Raw genomic sequence first — 27,044 nt, 5'->3', positions numbered from 1 at the left:
GATATGGCCTCAATGCTGACTTATTGTTTAATATTACATAAATTACCTGTGTGGATCTATAGTCTTTCACTATGTGATATATTTTATTTAAATATATACTTTTTCTTTTTAAAATCTATCTTTTGGCACTTAGAAAAGTCTGTGGTTCTTTTTTCCTTCTGGTTATCTTTATACTATATCTTTATGTAACAATTCTAGTCCTCTTTAATTTTAGACTATTTTCTATTTCTTTTTTTTAACAAACAACGTTAAGTTAGCAATAACCTCCTTTTTCTCCTCTCTTTCAGCATCTCATTTCACTTAACAGCATTTTACTCCCAGTTCACACACGAAAGGTAATCAGTTAAATTATTAGGCAATAACCCCATTTTCAAAGAGGGAGGGAGGATGAATAAGCTTATACCACCATTCACCTGTTCTCTCCACTGTGGTCCCGTGTTTTTTACAGCTATACTGTATTTATGTTGTCTCTCTTATAACCATCTTTTAGCTTTAAATTCTATAGCCATATATACATTTCAGTTCAATTCAGTCGCTCAGTCGTGTCCGACTCTTTGCAACCCCATGAATCGCAGCACGCCAGGCCTCCCTGTCCATCACCAACTCCCGGAGTTCACTCAAACTCACGTCCATCGAGTTGGTGATGACATCCAGCCATCTCACCCTCTGTCGTCCCCTTCTCCTCCTGCCCCCAATCCCTCTCAGCATCAGGGTCTTTTCCAATGAGTCAACTCTTCACATGAGGTGACCAAAGTATTGGAGTTTCAGCTTTAGCATCAGTCCTTCCAATGAACACCCAGGACTTATCTCCTTTAGAATGGACTGGTTGAATCTCCTTGCAGTCCAAGGGACTCTCAAGAGTCATTTAGGGTTTCACTAACCATTGTCACACTAACATTTCTTCATTTGTTTGATTTTCTGTGGCTCATTCTCTAGTGGATTTCTTTGGAAGGGCTCATGGGAACAATATTCCCTGGGTCTCTACATATTCCTAACATGTGGCCTTTACACCTGAAGCTCAGTTTGGCTAAACATAAAATCTTGGCCTTGTATATTCTTTTACTGAATTTCTTAAATATGTTACCCTGTCATCTTTTGGCATAAAGCATGTTGTCGATCAGTCTGGTGACAATCTTGTTTTCTTAACTTTTCAAGAAACTTAAGTGTTTTTTGCCTAAATGATCAAGGGATCCATTTCTGCTTTAGAGTTTAATACACACCTTGATGTAGCTGTTCTCATTTGATTTCTCCATGTACATAGTGAAACCTTTCAATATGTATTTTTACATCCTATTTGATTTCCATAGTTTTCTTAAATTATAGTTTACAGTATTTTATTATTTCATTGCTTTGGTTCTTATCTTCAGGGACGTCTATTTTTGCCAACCTATATTATTTTCTCCAAGTCCTTTTTAATTCTTTTAATTAAAATTTTTTCTTCTTTTTCCTCTTCTCTTTCTGTTCCATTGCTCATGCTTGAGTCACTCCTGTTTTCATCTTAGTCTTCATTTCAACTATTTTTAAACTTCTAGTTCTTGTCTAACTTCTATTTTTTTTTTTCCAAATCTTCCTTTTCTCTAGTCAGTTCATTTTCTAATTTTTATAAATTTTATTTATGGTTTTCTCACTGCTCTATTGTAGTTACTATTTTCTTTTATCCTGTTTTGAAATGTTTTTGTCTGATACAGTGTTCACCTCTTTTGTGATTATGTTTCTCTGGAAGGATTTTATTCTTCCTTTTTGCCTTTTTTAAAAAATTATAACTTGACCTTGTATGAGACTTGACAGAAATCATTTCCTGTTGTTCATGTTTAAATGAGGTGATTTTGCTATACTCTTGAGATAGTGGGCCAGGTAACTTCATGTCTCCAGAACTTTCTCTTACATTGTTTTTTCACAGAATGTTAATGATCAGCTAGAAGCCCACAAAAACCCCAGGACTCTAAACACTCAGATCTTCATTTGTAAATATCATCCTTTAAAATACAAAAAAAAAAAAAAGAAAATCACCAGGGATTCCTAGAGAAATGGCTGATTTCAGGGTTGAGGCAGGGGAAAGTTTCCTGAATAAGAAACTATTCAAAGAATAATGGGAACATAGCAAGGGACACATCTGCCAGCTTGAAGAGGTGTCCACTGGCCAAATCTAGGACAGTGTGATCATCAAAATAAATAATGACAGCAAGGATCATAATCCACTGAGTAAGACTCATGAGTCTACACTGACATATATACATAAATACAGATGCATACACAAACGCATGTGTGTAAACAGGAGAAAAGGGAAAGCCCTTTCTGTAGTAGAAAGCCAATTATGAAATGTAGAAGGAATTAGAAAAAAACACTCGCTAAGCATTAGTAGTAACTGTTTCAGATAAAAATTACCAATGGATGCCAAAAATAGTGGGTGATGTTTAAAGACTAAAGAGATATTTACATAATTTTAAGGTATCTGCCCACAAGATACTAATTAAAAATGGTAAAAGTAATTTTACAGTGGAAAAATTTAGAATATATCAACTTAAGTGATGAAAGTTAATATCACAAGTTAGTGACCGGACAAATTAACAGCATGTTGTCTCCTAACATCATGCACCAGAAGGACACAGCATTACTTCTGCATTTTTTCCTACCAAATGTCCACAGTCTGAATGTAAGTAAACATCAGACAAACCTAAATTGTGACACATGCTAAAAAATAATTGGCCTATACTCCTCAAAAATGTCAACATCAAGGAAGACAAAGAAAGGTTAAGGAAACTAAAAAGATGACAGCCAAATATACTGAAATCTTGGACAAGGAAAAGATACGGGGAATAATGAATGTTTTGGATCCAAGACATAATGAACATTAGTGGGAAAACTGGCCCGTAACTTTCAAAGATGTCAAAGTCATGGAAGACTTTGGAACAAAAGACTAAGGAACTGCCCCAGATTAAAGGAATCTTTAGGAGACATGATAAATGAATGTAACAAATGACTTGGGATTTTCTTTTACTATAGGAACATTTTACTATAAAAACATTATTGATGAAAACAGAACAAGCTCTATAGATTAAACAACAGTATTATATCAAAGCTAATTTCCTGATTTTATTATTTTACTGTGTTCATCAATGTCCATTTTTAGAGGTGTATTCTCAAGAGTAAAAAGGAAAAAAAATAAAAAAGGCATTGTGTCTACAAGTGACTCTCAATGGTTCATTAAAAAGATACGTGTGTGTGTGTGTGTGTGTGAGTGAGAGAGAGAGAGAGAGAGAGAGAGAAAAGAGAGAGACAAAGACAGAGAGGGAAGAAAGGAGGATAAAGTAAATGTGGTACAATACCAACATTTGGGGAAAGCTGACAATAAGGCCCCAAGAATTTTCTATATTTTTGCAAATCTGAAATATTTCTGTAAATCTAAAATTATCAATATAACAAAATAAGAAGCTGGAAGAAAAGCATATGAGGTCTAAATTTTCTTAAGGCCATCTCTTTCCTTTTTCCATGTTTATATGACTCTTCTCTTCCTTTTGTCCTATTGTCTCTGTCCTGCTTAATTTGGATTCTACTCCCAGTAGGGCTCTTTCCTCAAAGGGAGCTTCAGCTGGTTTACTTTAAAAGCTCACAGGTCCCAGACTGTCTGAAGGTAATAGGAGGGAGGACAGTAAAATCAGAAAGAGAAACAACCTGGCCCAATGTACTCTAAGACAGCCAGACCTACAAGTTAAACTCAGAGAGCCTCACACACCCACAGGATGGTAAACAACTGATGCTCCCTATGAATGTCATAAAAGATTGAGGCTTATAAGGAGCACAGAAAATAATTTTTTCTAATGGAAATTTATATTATTCCTTATAAATATTCTCATTCAAAATACTAACCCAAAGAAGTTAGGAAGACTAATGTGCTTAGGAGATGTGAAAATCTTAAGACTGTGGACAGCCTAAATTTTCCTATATCAATACCACATCACATCTGGATATGACGTATCGCCATTACCTTCTGGGGCTTCGAGGGTCTTTTTATTCTGTTCACACCACCCAATGGGATAGAGGTCAGCTTTCCTGATGTCACACCAGAAGTCTGCTCTGCGATCCTCCCCGTAGCCATCGTAGCGGAGGAGGAGCAGCTGCTCACAGGTGGTAATGATGGTGGCAACCCAGTAGGTTTCAGGGTCAGTTTTCACAGCCACCTCCAGTTTCATCCCAGGAGCAAATCCATTTTGCAAACGTGTGTCCACCTGAACAGAGACATGTTATTAACCACCAGAAAAACATCTAATGAGTACTTCTTTGGCCAACATTCTTTAAGACTTACCATTCTAAAGCACTAAATGCAATAAAATCTTCTCAAGGGAAATCTGAGAAATTTCAGTTCTAACTCACAGGAGTAATCCAAACAAAAAAGGGACTAGCAATGCTGTTCGGTCCCATCAACCCTGAAGGAGCTTTAAGAGAAGTCAGTATTCCACGAAAGCTGTCTATCATGATTATAGAATATGCTTTCTATTAAATATACAGACCACTGAATGTTCACCATTTTAACAACCTTCAACACATTAAGATTTCAAGAGTGATTTCTTAATCATTCAAAAGAAGAAAATTCATGAAGCTAGAAAAAGTAAAGGACAAACAGAAGTTATATTGATAATAAATATGTATAATACATACCATACAGAGGGAGCCATATTTCCCAGTTTCCCTGAAACAGTCTGTGTTTACACCTGTTATCTCTGAATAATAACTAATAATGCCTCCTCTCTCTCTCAAAAGTGCCCTAATTTAAATGACAAATTATATAGTCACAAACGTTGCAGTCTGCAATTCTGAAAATCCTGTACGTATGTACTAAATAATGAGAGCCAGGTTTCTTACTGTGGGACAAAGAAGTGCATAAACCAAAATGCATAAATTCAAGTTAATCACGAGAAAAACCAAAGCCCAACTAAGAAACCTAAAACATTTAGGTTGGTGAAAAAGTAATTGCAGTTTTGGACCATGAATTTTAAATCATTATAACTAGGTTCAAACATATCTTTATTAATCAAAATAGGAATCATTAGAATCAACACATTTTTGCCAATGAGAAATAAGTTTGCTTATTCCTGTAGCACAAAAATCCATGCTTTGGGATTCAACAAACTCTTGGAAAGCATTTTCTGCCTCCTGCTGGTTGTAGAAGCATTTCCCCTGCAAAAAGTTGTCAAGATGTTTCAAGAAGTGGTAGTCGGTTGGCAAGCGGTCAGGTGAGTATGGCAGATGAGGCAAAATCTTCATAGCCCAATGCTAGTTGTGCGACGCGTGGTCAGGTGTTGTTGTGGAGGAGAATTTGTCCCATTCTGTTGACCAACACTAGTTGCAAGCATTGCAGTTTTCTGTGCAGTTCAGTTCAGTTGCTCAGTCGTGTTCGACCCTTGTGAGTCTTCAGTGCATCTCATCAACTGGCTGAGCATACTTCTCAGATGTAATGGTTTTGCCAGGATTCAGAAAGCTGTAATGATCAGACAGGCAGCAGTTCACCAAACAGTGACCATCACCTTTCTTGGGTGCAAGTTTGGATTTGGGAAGTGCTTTGGAGCTTCTCCTCAGTCCAGTCACTGCGTTGGTCATCACCGGTTGTCATATAAAATCCATTTTTCATCACACGTCACAATCCAATCAAGAAGTGGTTCACTATTGCATAGAATAAGAGAAGATGACACTTCAAAATGACGGTATTTTGATTTGTGGTCATCTCATGAGGTACCCACTTATCAAGCTTTTTCACCTTTCCAATTTGCTTCAAATGCCAAACGAATACAGAATGGTCAACATTGAAGTCCTCGGCAATTTCTTCTGTAGTTTTAAGAGGATGAGCTTTGATGATCCTCTCAATTGGTCATTGTCAACTTCCGATGGCCAGTCACTGAGGAGAGCAGTGGCTTAAAGCTCCTCATCTTTAAGGGTCTCATCTCCTTTGCAAAACTTCTTGAATCACTACTGCAATATACATTCGTTAGCAGTTTCTGGGCCAAATGTGTTGTTGATGTTGTGAGTTGTCTCCACCGCTTTATGACCCATTTTGAACTCGAATAAGAAAACTGCTCGAATCTGCCTTTCATCTAACATCATTTCCCTAGTTTAAAATGAATATAAAATAAACAGCAAATAATAAGTCACTAGCAAAAAAATATAAAGTGAGAAATGTGTATTAAAATGATGGTGTAACATAACCACATTAATAAAAGAATGTATTCTGATATCAAACAGCCAAGTTCAACAATGCAAGACCGCAATTATTTTTGTACCAACACAACTGAGCAACTTCACTTTAATTTTTCACTTTCATGCATTGGAGAAGGAAATGGCAACCCACTCCAGTGTTCTTGCCTGGAGAATCCCAGGGACGGGGGAGCTTGGCAGGCTGCCGTCTATGGGGTCGCACAGAGTCGGACACGACTGAAGTGACTTAGCTTAACTTAGCTTAATAACTAGTATATGATTTGCACTTCAAAAGTATCCACACCATGAAAGACAGAGAGAATGAGGAACTGTCATGCATTGGAGGAGCCCATGGAAACACAACAACTAAGTACAATGTGGCCATCATAACCACTGGGAAGTGAGGGGGCTTCTGCAAACGAGAAGCCAGAAAGGGAAAGTATACATCCTGTGTAAAACTTCATTTTTATTCTAATCACTAACCTGCTGTATTCCTGAAAGGTAATCACTATCCTAAATTATAACACTACAGTTTAACACTGCCTGTGTTTCAGCACTATGTGGGCAAAATTATGCAGTATGAATGCTTTTCTTGCCCAACACTGCTTATGAGATTCATTTGTGCTGTTGCACATAACAGTACTTGATCTCTTTTCACTCCTGTATAATGTTCCATTATACACATACGTCATAATTTATCCATTCTAATTCTTCTAGGAGAAGGCACTCTGGATAGTTCACAGTTTTGGAAGACTACTAATAACACTGTCATGATTATAAGAATAGATCCGTATGTCACTTGATGCATACCTACATGAGTTCTTAAAAAGATACGTCCAAGCTGTTTCCCAAAGTGGTTGCACCAATGTACTCTCCCAATAGCGTACAAGAAATCTTCTTGCTCCAACATTCTAACCAATATTACTGTATTTTCAGCTTTTTTCATTTTAACCATCTTGAAGCATGTATTATATTATCTTGCTGTGATTTTAATTTGTATTATTATTTATAGACTTGAGAATGTTTATATTTTATTAGCCACTTAAGACTTCTTCTGGGGAATGCCTAAATTTTTTGCCAACTTTTGACTCAGTATTCTAGATATCAGTTTGCTAATTACTTGTATTACAAATATCATTTTCTTGATAGTGTTGTCTGATAAATAGAAGTCATTAATTGCAATATACTCTGATCCATCAATATTTTTCCATTAAAAGGTTAATTAATTTTCTGTATTTTTAAACAAATTCTCCCTATCCCGAGAGGTCATAAGATATATCAATACTACTATATTATTTTCTAGAAGCCTTTCATATTGAGAACTAATATCCACCCTGAATTAATCTCTATCTGTGGTCTTAGATTGAGGTCAGGTTTTACTTATTTGAATCAGTTTGTCAATTTCTACCTAATTTTTTTTGGTGTTTGATTTGAGTTGCAGTAAATCTACAGATTTGTTTGGGAAGAACTGACATCTTTAAAACAATGAGTCTTCCATTATATGAACAAGGCATATTCCTTCATTTTAAGTTATTTCAATAAAGATTTGTGTCTCTTTGCAAATATCTGTTACATTTGATGTTTTTTATGTTATTGTAAATCACATCTTTCAGCTTCCATTTTTGTCTGTTACTAGTATATAGAAATATAATCTTTTTTTATATCTGTCTTGTATTTAAAAATCTTGCAAAAATTACTCATTAATTCTAATATAGTTGTACATTATTTTATATATTATTCATCTGCAAATAATGATTTTTTCCCCTTCCTTCTCAATTTTTAAACATTTTAATTGTTTTTCTTACCTTATTGTATTGGTTAGATCCTCCAATACAATTATCAAATAGGAATCATGTTAACCAGCATAATTTTTGTCTTCTTCCATAATAAAAAGAAATATGAATCATATTACTATTAATAGTTTTCTGTAGATTTTGTATATATACACATCATCAAATTAAGGACATTCTCATCTATAGATTGCTAAGAATTTTATCATAAGTGGATATGGAATTTTATCAATAATTTTCTTTATATATTGTGATAATAGTAAAAATTTTCTCCTTTACTCTACTACTATGGTGAATTATGCTGGTTTATTTTCAAATGTTAAGCTATCCTGCATTCCTGGAAAAAATCAACTTGTTATTAATCTATTATCCTTTTTAAATACAGGTACATTCAGTTTGGTATACAAAGTTTACTTTGTATGAAGCTATTTTTGCATCAGTCATTGTAAGTGACACATCTCTGTAATTTTCTCTTCTTGAATTATTAGGTTTGGTATCAAGATTGTGCTGATGTCTAAACAAACTGGTACCCTACAATTAATATAGGATCGAATGACTAGACAGAAAGGAAACAGAAGACTTAAACAAGATTATAAATCAACGAGACCTAATAGATGTAAAGAGAACACTACTCAGCAACAGGAGAATGCACATTCCTCTCAAATGAACATGGAACATTCTCCAGGACTGACCATATCAGGACAAAAATAAAAAATCATACAAAGTAACTTTTCTGATCACAATGGAATAAAACTTGAACTCAGTTACACAAGGAAAACTAAAAAATTCACAAATATGTGCATATTAAACACAGCTAGCCAACAGATCAAAAAAGAAATCACAAAGGAAATTAGAAAATTCTTTGAGACAAGTTATAACAAAAATTGGGCTTCCCCAATGGCTCAGATGGTAAAGAATCTGCCTGCAATATGGGAGAGAAGAAAGCAGCATCATAAAATACATCCAAAGCGTTCTGTTCTTCTTAACAAGACTAACCCTCAAGAAAAACTATTTCACTAGGTCCTAACCAACTACAGTGAACAGAACCTTACTGATCTAAGGTAAGGAAAATACCCAACTCCAGCCCCCTCTAGCCTCCAAAATAGGGGAAAGAATACACACAACTCAGGCTCACTAAAACACTGAGACCAAATCACAGGACTAGAGAATGCTTTTGCTCCCCTCGTACCTTACCACCACATTAAGAGGGCTCCTGTACAAAAGGTGAGGCAAAATAAACGACAGCAAAGTACCTTTTAGCCTCTCAACCCACAGCTAAAACGAACAGTAAAATCAGCCTAACTTTTATCTGGATAAACAGAAAACAATGAAAACTCATTTATTTCTTTTTTTTTTTACTCAGTATATTATTAACATATCCAGCTTTCAACAAAAACTTACAGAGCTACTGCAAGACAAAAAACACAGTTTGAATAGACAGAGCAGATATTAGAACCAAGCTCAGATATGGCAGAGATGTTATCATATCAGGAATTTAAAACTGATCCATACGATAAGGTCTCTAAATGAAAAAAGATCAAATGAAAAAAGATTTTCATTTTTTCTAAATGAAAAAGGATCAGGCAGTCAAGCAATATAGTCACCACTTACATGTTTAAAAGACCCGTAGGGAACTGCTGTGGACCCTGTCTCTTCTAGATAGTCTTCCCAGCTTAACTCCACTTCTTCCACTCCAGATCCAGCATCTGGAATTAAAACAAAACAACACAAAACAGGCAAGACCCAATTAGAGAAAACTCAAGATATAAAAATATAAACTTAGTAAACCTAACTTACAACTTACTTCACAAGTTAATTTACTTTACATCCAGGATAACTAAGTTTTCTTTTTAAATAGCAGTTTCCCTTAATGCACTGATTTGGGCTCCCCTGGGGGTTCAGAGATCCCCTTGGACTGCAAGGAGATCCAACCAGTCCATTCTGAAGGAGATCAGCCCTGGGATTTCTTTGGAAGGAATGATGCTAAAGCTGAAACTCCAGTACTTTGGCCACCTCATGCTAAGAGTTGACTCATTGGAAAAGACTCTGATGCTGGGAGGGATTGGGGGCAGGAGGAGAAGGGGACGACAGAGGATGAGATGGCTGGATGGCATCACCGACTCGATGGACGTGAGTCTGAGTGAACTCCGGGAGTTGGTGATGGACAGGGAGGCCTGGCGTGCTGCGATTCATGGGGTCGCAAAGAGTCAGACACAACTGAGCAACTGATCTGATCTGGGGGTTCAGATGGTAAAGAATCTGCCTGCAATGTGGGAGACCAGGGTTTGATCCCCGGGTTGGGAAGATCCCCTGGGGAAGAGAATGGCTACCCACTCTGGTATTCTTGTCTGGAGAATTCCATGGACAGAGGAGCCAGGTGGACTACAGTCCATGGGATCCTAAAGAGTTGGACATGACTGAGCAATTAACACTTTTATTTCCACTTAATGCACTGATTATGAATGAATCTCAACACCATAGAGTGTGACATGCTCTCTCCTGCTAGGATCCATTTGGGATTCGCCTAAATGGATCATATAAAGCTGGTGAGAGTGTAACTATTATAATAACTCTGGACCGTAAGTTGGTATCTAATTGCCAAGTATTTGAGATCTTTAATAGGCCTGTCAAACTTAAATTTTCAATCTCTTCTTCCTTAGTGTCCTCAAATTGAGTAAAAGATACCACTGGCTGATATTTTGGCTCAACCCAAAAACTGTGGAGTTATTCTTACTTTTTTCTCTTTCTTTCAATCTTACATTCAATTAATCAGAAAATTCTGTAGGTACTATCTTTAAAAATACCCCAAGTCTAATCACTTCCCACCATTTCTACTGCTCTAAGTGCAAGGTCTAACAACAATACCTTTCACCTTTTAATCATGCAATAAACCTAAAATCTCTGGGAGACTACAAAGGCCCTATATGATCTGACTCCTAGCTCCTGACCTTGCCACTGCATCCCCAACCAGCCTCTTGCTTGCTCACTGCACTCAAAGAACACTGAGGTTTGTTTGTTTGTTTACTTTCTAACCACGTTCTCTCCTCAAAGCCCCTAGGTTAGTTATTACCTCAGCTTAGGCTCATTCCCCTGTGTCATTCACAGCTTTACTTCATTCAGCCTCTACTCAAACACCTCTTCAGAAAGACCTTCCAGCAACCAGAAAGGCCTTCCATCAGTGCACATCTAAAGTAGAAGCCCCCAGCCTCTGCTTTCATTATCTTCAAGGCATTCATTCCTACCTCAAAGTATACCTTATGTCTTTTTATCTTCCCCACTCGACAACAAACTCTATGAAGACAGCAACGTTGTTTTGGAAAATGCTCTATTTCTGTCATAGCAGAGACTCAGCACATTTTTGCTGAGGGAGCAAAGATTCAAACACTTCATTGTAACCCAATCACCCCAATTCACATAAGCTGCTTAGAAGCAGGGCTTTATTCAGACTCGTTCCCACTGCCCATGCCTAACACTACCAGGTCTACGATAAACAGCTGCTGAATGAGTACACCCTTGGGGAGTCTATGTGTCACACAGACACAAGGAGGCAAGCAAACACAGGGACGCTCACCACAGTACTGTTTCTAACAGCAACAGACAGAAGCAATCAGTAGGAGAACAGATACATGATGGCAATCCTACAATGGAGCACTACTATGTAACAGCTGAAATGAATGAACGGATTGACATATAAATCTCAAAAAGAAAAAAAAAAAAAATCACATCAAGTAAAAAAAAAAAGCAGGTGCAGAATAAAAAGTACAAGATATAATTTAAGCCTCAAAACAAAACTCTGCAATATAATGTTTATAAATAACTGCATTTCAATAACCTTTGGGGATGGAGGGAAGCAAAGAAGGTTAGAAGAAAAGTAAGAGAGACTTAAACTGTATTATGTTTTATTAATTTAAAAAAATGGAACACATGAAAATGTGTTCAACATCATTCAGTTCAGTTGCTCAGTCGTGTCTGACTCTTTGCGACCCCATGAACCGCAGCACACCAGGCTTCCCTGTTCATCACCAACTCCCAGAGTCCACCCAAACCCATGTCCACTGACTCAGTGATGCCATCCAACCATCTCATCCTCTGTTGTCCCCTTCTCCTCCTGCCCTCAATCTTTCCCAGCATCAGGGTCTTTTCAAAGGAGTCAGCTCTTCACATCAGGTAGCCAAAGTATTGAAGTTTCAGCTTCAACATCAGTCCTACCAATGAACACCCAGGACTGATCTTCAATATCATTAAAGGCAAATCAAAACCACAAAGAGACACCACCTCATACTCATTAGGATGGCTATTATCAAAAAGCAGAAAATAAGCTTTGGCAAGGAAATGAGAAATTGGAATCTTTGTGCATTGCTGGTCTTGGAATAGAAAATGGTATAGTCAGTGTGGAAAATTTTTTGGTGGTTCCTCAAAACATTTTAAATATAATTACCATATGATCCAGCAATTTCACTTCTGGGTATATATCCGAAAGAATTGATAACAGGGACTCAAACAGGTATCTGTACATGAATGTTTAGAGCAGCAATACTCACAACAGCCAAAAGGTGGAAGTAACTGACCCAGGTATCCATCAACAAATGAATGGATAAACAAAATGTGGTATATGCATACAATGGAATATTATTCAGTCACAAAAAGGAAGGAAATTCTGAGACAGGCTACAAAATGTAGATGAACTATGAGAACATTACACTAAATAAGTCAAGCACAAAAGATCAAATATTGTATGTTTCCACTTACTTGAGGTAGAGTAGTCAAATTCATAGAGACAGAAACAAGAATGGGAGTTTCCAAGGACTGGGGGGGAGAGGGGAATGTGGAGTTAGTGTTTAATGGGTACAGAGTTCCAGTACAGGAAGATAAAAAAGTTTTGGAGATGGTGGTGTTAATGGTTGCACAACAATGTGAATGACCAGTATACCTGGTAAAAATGGTAAATTTTATGTTATGGATAATATACCACAATTTAAAAACATGAAAACAAATTTGGACAAAGTTAATTTATTATTTATTAATTTTAAATTCTGTATGGTAGGTACAGAAGTATTCCTTATATGTTTTCCATTCATTTCTATGTATTTGAAATTTTTCACTAGAAATAAAACAAATCAATAAAGATTTTATTGGGAGCATCCTGGAAGCATGAGTCAATAGAAAGCCAACTTCCATCACTAGAACATAACAAGGCTAGACAATTTGTATTCATGGTCCTTGGCAAGAACCCTAGCCCCTCAAGCAGCATGCTAATTAAAAAATAAATAAATAAACAGGAGCAATAAAAGCAACGAATTAAAGGACTAAAATCTCCCATACATCAAAAAAACTACCTAAAAACTGAGAAAAAACAAGACTAATTAATGATCTGATAAAAAAAATGAGCAAAATACATGAAAAGAGAATTTTTTGAATTGCAAATAGTCCTTAAACATATGGAAAGAGGTACAAAGTTACTCATTTTAAAAGAATGCAAATGAAAACTACACTGAGATATCAGATTGGAAAAAATTCTAAAAGTTTGACAACACACTTCATGGTGAGGCAAGTAATTAGGCAGGTAAAGTATAATGATACAACCCTGGTGAAAGGGGTTGTATTTTTGTTGGCAACAGCTAACAAAATTACATATGTATTTACCTTCTGATCCAGCAATCCCACTTCTAGGAATCTATCCCAAAGATATGCTGGCAAAAATACAAAAAGACGTATGTACAAGGCTATTCATTGTAGTACTATATATGTAATACCAAGACTGGAATTAATCCAAATGTCCATCAGTAAGGAACTGGGTGAATAAAATATAGTATATACATCCAACATTATACAGCTGTAAAAAGGAATGAGAACGATTTCCACATACTGATGTGGAATAATCCTCAGTACATATTAAGTCAAACAGCAAAACATAGAGCAGTTTTTCTTGTAGCTCTAATTTTTGCATAGGGTCAAAGAGATATGAATATATATGCAAATGCTCACATCTATCTTTTTACATTTTAAAAAATGAACAACAGGATAAAATGTAATAAACCTCTTTATATATGGAGAAGAATAAAAAGCATGAATTCTATCAACCTGAAAGTGGGAATGTTGTTATAAATATAATTTATATTTATAATTACGTATATTCTTTACACAATTTAGAAACATATTTAAATTAAAAATTCTAAAAACTGAAAATGAACTTAAACAAACACGCCTAATGGTTGGTGGAAAAACCACAAAGAAAACAGAATCCCTTTAAGTCATTATTAAAATACAGAATTCTGACTGCAAACCTGAGTGGAATATATTTAAAGACAAAACAATGAAATCTTAAACCACACACTACTATTCTATTGATATCTGGAATGTTGGTATTCTTGTTGTGAGAAAATTATATGAATATTATATAAATAAATAAGTTTAAATAAGGATAAAACAATTTAAACAAGTTTAAATGAGGATAAAAACAAATAAGTGATGATATTAAAGATTACAAAACAACACATTTTCAAAAGAAAAGATATAAAAATCAAAGAAAGAAAATCCCTGTAATTTTATAAAATTATTTATGAAATTATATAAAATTTATACAATTTTATAAAATTATAAATATCATATGAAGCCATCTGATTTTCTTTTCTCTTCAAAAGATGTGTATTTTGGGACTTTGCTGGCAGTCCAATGCTTGAGACTCCACACTTCCACTGCAGGGGGCTCAGGTTCGATCCCTAGTCATAGAACTAGGATCCCCCACATCGTGCATCAAACAAAAAAAATGATGTGTATTTTCCAGCTATGTTTATGGATGAGACCTAGAAGAAATGGCAAGCTACTATCAATGAGCACCCCAGCATCTGGGCTGTAGATTATAAACATCATGCTGCTGCTGCTGCTGCTAAGTCGCTTCAGTCGTGTCCGACTCTGTGTTACCCCACAGACGGCAGCCCACCAGGCTCCCCTGTCCCTGGGACTCTCCAGGCAAGAACACTGGAGTGGGTTGCCATTTCCTTCTCCAATGCATGAAAGTGGAAAGTGAAAGTGAAGTTGCTCAGTTGTGTCCGACTTAGCGACCCCATGGACTGCAGCCTACCAGGCTCCTCCGTCCATGGGATTTTCCAGGCAAGAGTACTGACTGGAGTGAGGTACCACTGCCTTCTCCGATAAACATCATATCCACTTAAAAAAAAAAAAAAGAGCTTCTCAGAGAAATGTCAGATTGCAAAGTTGGGGCAGGAAATGTACCGGAGGAACCTTGGAATCTTACTATGCCAGAAAGCAAGGACTAAAACTATCAGAGATATAATGACATCACATCCAAAGAACACAGGAACCAATCTGAAACAACTCTCACTGCTTGAGAATGGAATAATTTGATCATCAAATGAATGATGACAGCAACGGATTTAAATTCACACGTAATATATATACTGTATGAGTTAATGACAACATTTAAAACAAAAGAAAACAAATCAACTTCCTAAATAGCAAAGTGAATACCTTACTCTTTCAGAAAAGCAGCAAAAATACTGGCTAAACAATGAAACTTGACCATTTCAAAGTTCTGAAATTAACTGAAGGGGAAAAAAAAAAACAAAAAACCCCAAACTGAAAAGCATCTATTCAAGACAAGTTATTGAACCTCTGTCAGAAGAGTGGGATTGTGGCACTTTAAGTTGGACCTATTCCCATCTCTCATTCCTCCTCAGCTAAAAAAAGAAATTTTAGAACTGAAAATATAACCAAAAAAAAAAAAAAACCCTCCATAGATAAGCTCTATAAGCAGAATGGGGAGAACAAAGAATCACTAAAATTAAAGAGCAATAGAAAACACTTCAATTTAAACAACACAGAGAAAAAAATGAAAAGAGCCTCATAAAGCTGTGCAACAATAACAAAGATTTAACAAAAGTGTCTTCAGAGTTCCAAAAGAAGAGAAAGAACAAGGCAGTAAAAGTCCTAGAAGAAATAATGGCTGAAAATGTTTCAAATTTGTCAAAAGACATGAGCCTACAATTTTAAAAAGCTGAGAAAACCCCAAACAAGATAAACCCAAGGAAATCTGTCCACAGACACACAGAGTCAAATTGCTGAAAATGAAAGACACTAAATCTTGAAAGCAGCAAGAGAAACAGTACCTCTTCTAAGGGAAGTGACCAGAGACAGGGAAACTAATAATTTTATCACCAACCGACCTACACTAGAAAAATGGCTAAAGGAAATTCTATAAACAGAAGTGAAATGCTAGTAAAAGGAATCTTGGAAAATCAGGAATTAATAAAGAACAAAAAATAAAAATAGTGGAAAACATTATTATGAAACATTTTCCTTCTTCTCTTGAATTTTCTAAACTATATTTGACAGCTGAAGCCAAAAAAAAAATTTTTTTTTTGGCCATACCAGAAGGCATGTGGGATCTTAGTTCCCTGACCAGGGATGGAACCTGTAACACCCTGCATTGGAAGTGCAGTCTTAACCACTGAACAGCCAGGAAAGTTCCCCTAAATTTTAACAATATCTAATCTGGTTCTCAAAATATGTAGAGAAATATTTAAGACAAGTTTTATTATAAATAAGAGTAGGTAAGGAGATATAAAAAGCAGGTAAAATTTCTACACTTCACTCTAACAAAATGATAACATCAGCAGAATGGGATATGTTGCTTGCTATGCTAAGTCACTTCAGTTGTGTCCGACTCTGTGTGACCCCATAGACAGCAGCCCACCAGGCTTCCCCGTCCCTGGGATTCTCCAGGCAAGAACACTGGAGTGGGTTGCCATTTCCTTCTTCCAACGCATGAAAGTGAAAAGTGAAAGTGAAGTCGCTCAGTCGTGTCCAACCCTCAGTGACCCCATGGAACGCAGCCTACCAGGCTCCTCCATCCATGGGATTTTCCAGGCAAGAGTACTGGAGTGGGGTGCCATTGCCTTCTCCAATGGGATATGTTAGGTATATATAATACCTAGAGCAACCACTAAAAAAGCTACACAAAGAGATACACTCAAGAACAGTATACAGGGCTTCCTTGATGATAGATTGGTTAAGAATCTGCCTGCCAACTCAGGGGATATAGGTTCGATCCCTGCTCTAGGAAGATCCCACATGCCATGGGGCAACTAGGCCTGTGCGCCACAACTACCGACCCAGTGCTGTAGAGCCCGCAAGCCGCGATTTCTGAAGCCTGTGTGCCTAAAGGCTGTGCTATGCCACAAGAGAAGCCACCCCAATGACAAGCCAGTGCACTGCAACTAGAGTGTAGCCCCTGTACTCTGCAACTAGAGAAAGCCTGAAGGGCAACAAAGACTCCAGCAAACAAAATCTTTAAAAAAAAAAAAAAAAAAGAACACTGTAGAGACAAATCAAAACAAAATTCTAAAAACATTTTCAAGTATCCCACAGGAAGATAGGAAAAGGAACAAAAAATAGAGAAAACAAATGAACAAAACCGGCAGATGTTAAAAAAAAAAAAAAAAAAGGCACACATGAGCCTTAACATATCGACAATTACATTAACTGTAAATGGTCTAAACACACCAATTACAAGACTGAAAAAAAAATTTTAATGACTATATGGTTTTATAAGAAACGTACTTCAAATATAATGATTCACAGAGGTTGAAAGTGAAAGGATGAAAAGGATATACCATGGAAACATTAATAAAAAAAGAGTATGAATAGGTAAAATCTATCTCCAGTGTTCTTGCCTGGAGAATCCCAGGGATGGTGGAGCCTGATGGGCTGCTGTCTATGGGGCTGCACAGAGTTGGACACGACTGAAGCGACTTAGCAGCAGCAGCAGCATAGAGACAGAAAGTAGACATGATCTCCAGAGGCTGGATTAAGCAAGAAATAACTGCCAATGGTTTCTTCTGAGGAGTGATGAAAATGTTCTGGAATTAAGTAGTAGTGCTTGTGAATATACTAAAAACCACTGAATTGTATATTTTCAAATGGTAAATTTTACAGTATGTGAATTGTATCTCAAAAAAAAGTACTTCAATAAAGTTGTCAATTAAAAAGCAACAAACAATATGACTGATAAATGAGCCAAAACTACGATGCCATGGTACTGAAGACGATGTAGGGATGGCAAGTAAGAACCTGTTCAACATCACTAACCATTAGGGGAATGCAAAGTAAGACCAAGATGATCTGTTAATTTATCAGCACGACTTCAGTAAAAATAGTGACAATACCAAATGGCTGTGAGGATGTGAAGAAATCAGATCTCATACATTGCTGGAAAGAATGTATATGGTACAGCCACACTGGAAAGTAGCGGTGCTCCTGGGCATTTATCCCAGAAAAATGAAATCTTATGTATATGATTATTCATAGCAGCTTTATTCATAAAAGCCAAAAGCTGGAAGCAACCAAAATGTACTGCAACAGATGAATGGTTAACCAAACAGCAGTATATCCATGGAATACTACCAAGCAATAAAAGAGAACAGATTCCTGATATATTCAAGAATTTGGATGGATCTCAGGGGCATTATTTTGAGTGAAAAAAAGCCCATCTCAGAAAGTCACATACTGTGTGGTTCTACTTATGTAGCATTCTGGAAATGACAAAATTATAGATATGAAGAAATGATTAATGGTTACCTCGGGTTAGGGAATGCTGGGGAAGAGGAGTCGGTGTAACTGTAAAGGGGCAGTACAAAGGAGCTCTGTGTGGCGATGGAATAGTTCTGTATCTTGACTGAAGTGGCAGTTACAGGAATTTACACAAATCATAGAGAAATACATACATTTGATACATATATCAATTTCCCAGCTTTTATATTGCACTATACTTAAATGAGATGTCACTTACAGTAGAAGCTGTGTGATGGGTACATGAAGACTGTCAGAATCTTTGCAAGCTCCTATGAATTGATAATTACTTCAAAACAAATTACCTTTTTTTTTTAAACGAAGTCTGCTCATAAAAGTTATTTACTTTTTCAGCAAACAGGCTGAGCACCCCTGGTGCCAGGTACAAAGAAAGATAACTCGTATCTTCAAAGAGCTTCCCATTTAGTGGTAGAAAGATAAGCCTGACAATGTAACACAGGTGAGTAATGGAATTCTGCACTCCGAAAAACAGATTCCGCTCAGCAAAACCGATACCTGCATCAGTCTGCTGCTCCCCGTTCATTTCCACAGCACATGGGTAAGCTCCTCCCCACACAGAGGACAGGCCTTATGGTTATGCTACAATCTGAAGATTACTTGCAATTCTCAAGCATCTGTTCAATGGGCATCGAAGGGTCCAAGTGAAAGTGCTGAAAAATCAAAAAGAACACATTAACAGGCTGCAGTCCAGTGTTTACTCACTCATAAGACGCAACACTCTGGTGGGTTGAAACGGCAGATAAAAACACACTGGCAGCATAGATGTAATTAGAAACAAAAATTGACACCTTTTCTAATTCTGAAGGTATATGTGTGTGTGTGTAGACACAGAGAGAGCAAGCTATTAAGATCTTGATATCTAAAAATCACAACAAATAAACATATATATGTGAATCACTACCTCTTCAACTTAGATTATAATACTGAGCAGGTCTATCCACGAAAACTCCAATTCTTAATGAAGTTCTGGGGAATGGGGGAGGAGTTTAGCTTTCAAAGCTCTGTCTTAGTAAGATTCAGGATACAATGTATTATTTTATCTAGTTTCCCATCTCATTTACCTACAATATTATGCAGAACCAAAAAGTATGAACTATATTTGTCTACAATTACACTTACAAAAAAAGCACAATTCTTCCAAAATAAGCTCTGATATCATTTATTCTTCAAAAAAAAAAAAAAGAGTTTTATTGGGACATAACTCACATGCCAAAATGTTCCATTTTAAGTGTACAATTCAATTATCTTCAGTAAATTTACAGATTTGTGTAACCATCACTATACTCCAATTTTGGAATATTTCTATCCCTCTGGAAAAGAACTTCCTTCCCACCTGCAGTTCTTCCCTGTTCCATCCCCAGCCTCAGGCAACCACTGATCAACTTTCTGTCTCTAGAGATTTTGTCACTTCTGGACATGTCACAGCAATGGAATCATACAGTATGTGGTTTCTTGTATCTCGCTTCTTTCACTCAGCATGTTTTTGAGGCCCATCCATGCTGCACATGGATGAATCTATTTATTCCTGCTTTACTTACATGCAAAACAATCTCAGATACTGCCTTTACATATGCCTAATAGAGTAGAAAGAGGAAAGAAGCTGCTGCCCGAAGGCAGAATGTGAACAGACCAAAAGGACAACAATGCAGAAAACCGTAACGGTGGGACAGGAACTCAACAGCCACAGCTGCCTGTGATACCTACAAGAGCAAATACCTCTGCACCTGTCAACAAGATTCTGAATCTGTATTCGATCCCCAGGAATGGATTCTCATAAAAACCTTTTAAACAGATTCTAGCTCCAGCTCCACCCACGATAAATATGCTATCTTATACAGACTACATTATGTCCATTTTTTAAATCTGTAAAATGAGCATAACATCCTTTTCAGATTTTAAAACTAAATTTCCTACTGAGCATAGAGAAAATCTTAATAACTGTTAATACTACGGATATCCCATTTGAGGTAACTACCAGTTATCCAAAGTCCTTTCATACAACTTAAGCACTGAAACTCATACTTTCACAGATAGGAACAACTGAGTATAAACTTGGTAGTGAGATTTAAATCCTCTGAACAAGCTTTCTTCTCTCAGCTTCCTTTTCTACTCCAAGTCCAAAACATTTAAACTATATCATTCCACCTATAATTCATTCACTCCCCATATTTATGGAACACCAGTTCATTACCATCTACTATTCCAGGGGGTAAAGGTAAAGTAACCAAGAGAGACTTAGTTTCTGCATTCATGACACTTATTTTCAATAGGAGGAAGAAAATTTAAGCTAACAATTTAAAACAATTATTTAAAGTGCTAAGAAGGAAAAGCAGTGGGTGCTAAAACAGAACATAACGGCAGACCTAACCTAAAATAAGAGGACACTGACATGGTCCCTGGTTGGAGGCGGCGGGTGGGGGCTGGGGGGCGCTAAGGGAGATATTCAAGGTGATACTAAAGGTTGAGCGCTGAAGAATTGGTGCTTTCTAACTGGTGCGGGAGAAGACTCTTGTCTACTGGACAGCAAGGAGATCAGACCAGTCAATTCTAAAGGAGACCAACATTTCCTGATTATTCACTGTAAGGACTGATGGTGAAGTTCCAATACCTGTGGTCCCCTGATGTGAAGAAAGACTCATTGCAAAAGACTCTGATGGTGGGAAAGATTAAGAGCAGGAGGAGAAGGGGGTGACAGAGGATGAGATGGTTGGATGGCATCACCGACTCAATGGACATGAGTTCAAGCAAACTTCAGGAGATACTGAAGGACAGGGAACCCTGGTGTGCTGCAGTCCATGGGATTGCAAAGAGTTGGACATGACTGAATGATCAACAACAAAGGGGAAACTGCAGCGAGTCAAAAAGGACAGAAAAGAAAGTGTAGTCCAGGCACAGGGAGCAGCACACACAAAGGCTCTAAGGTAGGGAGGAACTGAGAGGAGGCCTCTGTGGCTGAAGCATCGGAACCAACCAGATAAGTGGCACACAAGGAAACTGGACAGGAAGAGAAGAAATAACACATATGATATTTACTGAGGATTTTCCATGTGTGGCTACTATCCAAAGCACTTAAACATACTAAGCCATTTAATACTCTCAACAACTGGACAAGGTAACCATAGCCACCATGAGGAAACAAGCACAGAATAAGCAGTACCTGCCAGTGTCCTACAGCTAGTAAGAAGGAAAATCAGGTTTCAAACCTAGCAAAGCATCCATATTCTAATTCCTCAAGCACTATACTATATACTACCTCTCAATGAGAAGCAATCAAGGGCTTCTTTAATTAAGTAGTGTGTGCATGCTCAGTCACTTCAGTCGTGTCCGACTGCGATCCTATGGAGGTAGCCTGCCAGGTTCCTCTGTCCTTGGAATTCTCCATAGAGTGCACTGCCGTGCCCTCCTCCAGGGGATATTCCAGACCCAGGGATCCAACTGAACTCAGGTCTTCCGCATTGCAGGCAGATTCTTTACCAGTTGAGCCACAAGGGAAGCCCAAGAATACTGGAGTGGGTAGCCTATTCCTTCTCCAGCAGATCTTTCCGACTCAGAAATTGAACTGGGGTCTCCTGCATTACAGATAGATTCTTTACCAGATGAGCTATCAGGGAAGCCGTTTTTAAGCAGAGAAAGGATCAAATCTGTTTTAAAAATGGTCACTCCGGAAAAAAAAAATCACTCTGGACCCAAAAAGAGAAACCATAAAGGAGACAAAAACATAAAAGTATCAAATTTCTAAATGGCAAAAGACACCATAAACAAAATTCAAAGATAAGAGAGTAGTTCTGAAGTTCTCATTACAAGAAAAAATTTTTTTCTATGTTTAGTGACAGATGTAACTAGATTTACTGCAGTAATCATTCACAATGTATACAAATATCAAATCATTGTGCTATGTGTCTGAAACTAATATAATGTTATGTCAATTAATATTCAATAAAAACAAAAGGACAGTTGAGATAGATGAAAATATTAGCAAATTGTAAGATAATGGATTAATTAATACAAGTTCCTATAATTCACCAAGAAAAAATAAAAATGGGCAAAATATTAAGTGATTAACTCACATTAAAAATCAGAGTTAAAACTTACAAAAATATGTCCAATCTCCTTAGTATTATCTGTAACAGTGAGAAACCAGAAACAGCCTGTAAAACCATCAAATGTGAAAGAGATGGCTACACATGTTATGAAACACCTACACTAGGAAATACTCTGTATCCATTAGAAGAATACAGGCAGATTTATAAAAGCATATGGGAGTGTCATGTTTACACCCAGTGGAAAAAAAGCAAGTGAAGGATAATTTATATTAACTTTAAAAAATCTTGTGTCCATTGTTTACTTGGCTATGTGACTTTCAACAAATGCCTTATTTGTGCCAATGATATCACTTATAAAAGTGGGGATTAACAGTATTGTACCTACCTCACTGGCTGATAAGATAAGTAGGATAAACCATGAAAAACATTTACCAGAGAGTTACATAGTAAATGCTGAGTTATGTTATGCAGTTGACAGTTTTAAGTTTCTACGGCAACAATTTAGTGGTCATCTCAACATATAGTCTTGAAACTTCGTCATGGGTCTGATACAACAAAATTTTCTGTCGGTTTACAAGGCTTTGCAGATAGCACCCTCTGCTTGCACTCATCAACTCTTGAAATACACCGCCATATTTTGGGAAGTGAGCCACAAAGTGCAATAATAATAATTATTATAAGTAAATCTTCAGAGCCAAAAAGATATGAGTTGGGGGAAATGCAACTCTTACGCAGGTGAAACTAAGAATACAAAATTTTAAAAATTGAGCTATAATTAACAAACAATATTAGGTAAGTTTCGGGTGTAGTGATTCAATTTTTTTATACAATATGAAATGATCATTGCAATAAGACCAGTTACCATCTGTCACCATGCAAAGCTGTGAAAAAGGATTGAGATTTTTTTCAATCTTAAAACATCACTTAGATTTTTAACCAATAAACAGTCAGTTCATAGTCTTAATAGGATCAAGAGAAATAAAGTGATGAAGCCTTTTGCTGTAGAACATCTGGCAGATCCTTCTCTTTATTGCTAGTCTGCTGTCTTTTCATGCAGTGAGGGGAAAAAAAAAAACAGTAAAATATCCAGGAGCTTGAAACATGTAAAAATTTAATTTACTTTTCATTTATTTCCTATTCATGTTAAATTATTTTATTGCCTTTATTTTATTACTGATTTTGGTATTAGAATTCCTCTTGTGGTGACCAGAATACATTAAGAGCTATTTATGTAAATAAGCTCCCATGAACTAACTAATCTGGATCTTGCTCATCTTATTTAAAATTATTTCAGTGAACTAAACAGGAGCCTATTACAGGAGATTCTAATAAAAGAGACTGAAGCCAAAGTATAGCTATTCTAAAATATGAAACACCTCTAAGAAATATAAATAACAATTTAAAAAGCAAAATTAATTGTACAAAACAAGCTCTGAAGTCAAACATACACAGGCACACAAAGGAAACAACAAAACCCAGGCAGAATAAAACTGGATTTAACTATTTCATTTTTAGTGATACATCAATGTAAAATAAAACCACCATGGGATACTTACTTTTTAATAGGTCTTTTAAAAGATCTAAAAGTCATCTGAACAACAAACAGCTACATGATGTTTCCCCTTCCCTTTATACTACTAGGCTCCACGATAATGCACTTGATTTTCAAGGCTAAGATTAAACATTGAGTAAGAATATTTATTGCAGAGAAAAGTTACAATAATGCCAGAGAGATTTCTATAGCTTAAGTCCTCAGCCAAATGATTTAACATGCTGGACACAACTTTTAAAACACTTTGGAAGGACAAAACTCAGTGTGACTATAAAGATATAACCTATTATATATGGTGGCTACAAGAAAATGTTTTAATTCAGTAAATATTTACCAGTTAAAAAGAAAATTCCCACTGAAATGTTTGAATTTGCATTCCTCTCCCTCAACTCAACAAATGGAAGGTCAGTAATAATTTCAAGTATGCTATAAATATGGTAACTGCAAACAATTCAGCAAATCAGATGCTCCATTGGGGGCAGATTTGCAAAGTTAAGCTTGCTCCCGACAGCAGATGCTAGTGGTGCAGTCACTATACTTTCGTCCCCCAACACGTGTAGATTTCAGTCTGTCTTTCACTCCCCACAATGGATATGATAATCTTCACTCCCTGACCTTGTGCACATCCTATCTGACAGGCTATGTAAATTAAATCTTACATCTGTCAAACGTCAATGTAACTTGATTATCAGGAGTAGAAAATTTCTATTGTTTCATTAAGTTGTTTGTTATTGTTGTTTTTCACCCACTGCTACATGTTGAACGAGGAACACAAAAATAAGTCTGTTAAGTTGACAAATCTTAGCCACTCAGATCATCTAAATTAAATTTGACACTAACTTAACTTTTCATGACTATGTAAACACAACACAGGGCATATCTACCTTAGTTGAACAAATCAATATTTATTAACTTACAAAAACAGTAAAAGCTTTCAACAAAAGCCACAACTCAGGAACACCCTAAGGTTCTGTGGAAGTCTGGATGGGATAAAGTTTGGGGGAGAATGGATACATGTATACGTACGGCTGAGTTTCTTTGCTGTCCCCCTGAAACTATCACAACAACACTGCTAATCAACTATACTTCAACATAAAATAAAAAGTTCATAAAAAGAGAAAAGAATACCCTAAAGAATACCCTTTTTTTAAAAGGTGCTCAACATCACATCATTAAGGACATGGATATCAAAAGCACAGTGAGCTCTCACAGCATACCTATTGGAATGGCTATCATCAAAAAGAAAAAAATAACAAGTGCTGGCAAAGATGTTGAGGACAGGAAACTGCTCTGCACTACTGGTGGGAATAAACACTGGTGCAGGCATGGTGTGGGCAGGAATCCCTTAGTAGAAACAAAGCAGCCCTCATAGTCAACTAGAGAGTCTGAAATGCTGTACTTGGGAGCAATCTCAAAAATGACAGGATGATCTCTCTTTGTTTCCAAGACAAACCATTCAATATCACAGTAATCCAAGTCTATGCCCCAACCACTAATGCTGAAGAAGCTGAAGTTGAATGGTTCCATGAAGACCTACAAGACTTTCTAGAACTAACACCAAAAAAAGTGTCCTTTTCATCATAGGGGGCTAGAAAGCAAAGTAGGAAGTCAAGAGACACCTGGAACAATGGGCAACTTTGGTCTTGGGAGTACCAAACGAAGCAGGGCAAAGGCTAACAGAGTTTTGCCAAGAGAACGCACTTGGCATAACAAACACCCTCTTCCAACAACACAAGAGACGACTCTACACGTGGACATCACCAAATAGTCAATACCTAAATCAGATTGATCATAATCTTTGCATCCCCAAATGCAGAACCTCTATATAGTCAGCAAAAATAAGACTGGGAGCTGACTACGGCTGAGATCATGAACTCCTTATTGCTAAATTCAGACTTATATTGAAGAAAATAGGGAAAACCACTAGACTATTCAGGTATGACTTAAATCAAATCCCTTATGATTATACAGTGGAAGTGACAAATAGATTCAAGGGATTAGATCTGATAGACAGAGTGCATGAAGAACTATGGATGGAGGTTCGTAACACTGTACAGGAGGCAGTGATCAAAACCATCCCCAAGAAGAAGAAATGCAAAAAGGAAAACTGGTTATCTGAGGAGGCTTTACAAACAAGTGAGAAAAGGAGCGAAGCAACAGGCAAAGGAAAAAAGGAAAGATATACCCATCTGAATGCAGAATTCCAAGGAGCACGGAGAGATAAGAAAGCCTTCCTAAGTAAACAATGCAAAGAAATAGAGGGAAAAAATAGAATGGGAAAAACTAGAGATTTCTTTAAAAAAATCAGAGCTATCAAGGGAACATTTCATGCAAAGACAGGCACAATAAAGGGCAGAAATGGGATGGACCTAAAGCAGAAGTAGAAGATATTAAGAAGAGGTGGCAAGAATACACAGAAGTACTATACAAAAAAGATCTTAATGACCCAGATAATCATGATGGTGTGATCACTCACCTAGAGCCAGACATCCTGGAATGAGAGGTCAAGTGGGCCTTAGGAAGCATTATTACAAACAAACCTAGTGGAATGGAGGTGATGGAATTCCAGCTGAGTTACTTCAAATCCTAAAAGATGATGCTGTGAAAGTGCTGCACTCAATACGCCAGCAAATTTGGAAAACTCAGCAGTGGCCACAGGACTGGAAAAGGTCAGTTTTCATTCCAATCCCAAAGAAAGGCAATGACAAAGAATGCTCAAACTACCGCACAACTGCACTCATCTCACACGCTAGTAAAGTAATGCTCAAAATTCTTTAATCTAGGCTTCAACAGTACGTGAACCAAGAACTTCCAGATGTTCAAGCTGGATTTAGAAAAGGCAGAAGAACCAGAGATCAAATTGCC

The 27,044-nt window shown here is 36.8% G+C and overlaps 1 protein-coding gene across 13 annotated transcripts in view; it reads right to left on the bottom strand.

The window, feature by feature from the left end:
* SFMBT1 (Scm like with four mbt domains 1) overlaps window positions 1-27,044 on the bottom strand; it is a 121,049-nt gene that overhangs the window by 35,160 nt on the left and 58,845 nt on the right. For 9 of the 13 annotated variants that reach the window (XM_061396694.1, XM_061396695.1, XM_061396689.1 and 6 more), the window contains 3 exons: window positions 19,080-19,234; window positions 9,588-9,682; window positions 3,986-4,226 (listed from right to left, as the gene is read on the bottom strand). In XM_061396694.1, the coding sequence (XP_061252678.1) occupies window positions 3,986-4,226; window positions 9,588-9,682; window positions 19,080-19,107 (364 nt within the window). In that variant the 5' untranslated portion in view covers window positions 19,108-19,234. Of the gene's footprint in view, window positions 1-3,985; window positions 4,227-7,991; window positions 8,065-9,587; window positions 9,683-19,079; window positions 19,235-27,044 lie in introns of those variants that run through there. The other 4 variants (XR_009732536.1, XM_061396687.1, XM_061396686.1 and 1 more) reach the window with 2 other exon arrangements.

This window comes from Bos javanicus, chromosome 22 (genome assembly GCF_032452875.1).
Source record: "Bos javanicus breed banteng chromosome 22, ARS-OSU_banteng_1.0, whole genome shotgun sequence".
In the NCBI taxonomy this organism is placed as follows: Eukaryota; Metazoa; Chordata; class Mammalia; order Artiodactyla; family Bovidae; genus Bos; species Bos javanicus.
Note: the sequence above shows the minus strand (reverse complement) of the source record. Positions and strands in the feature narration are given on the sequence as shown.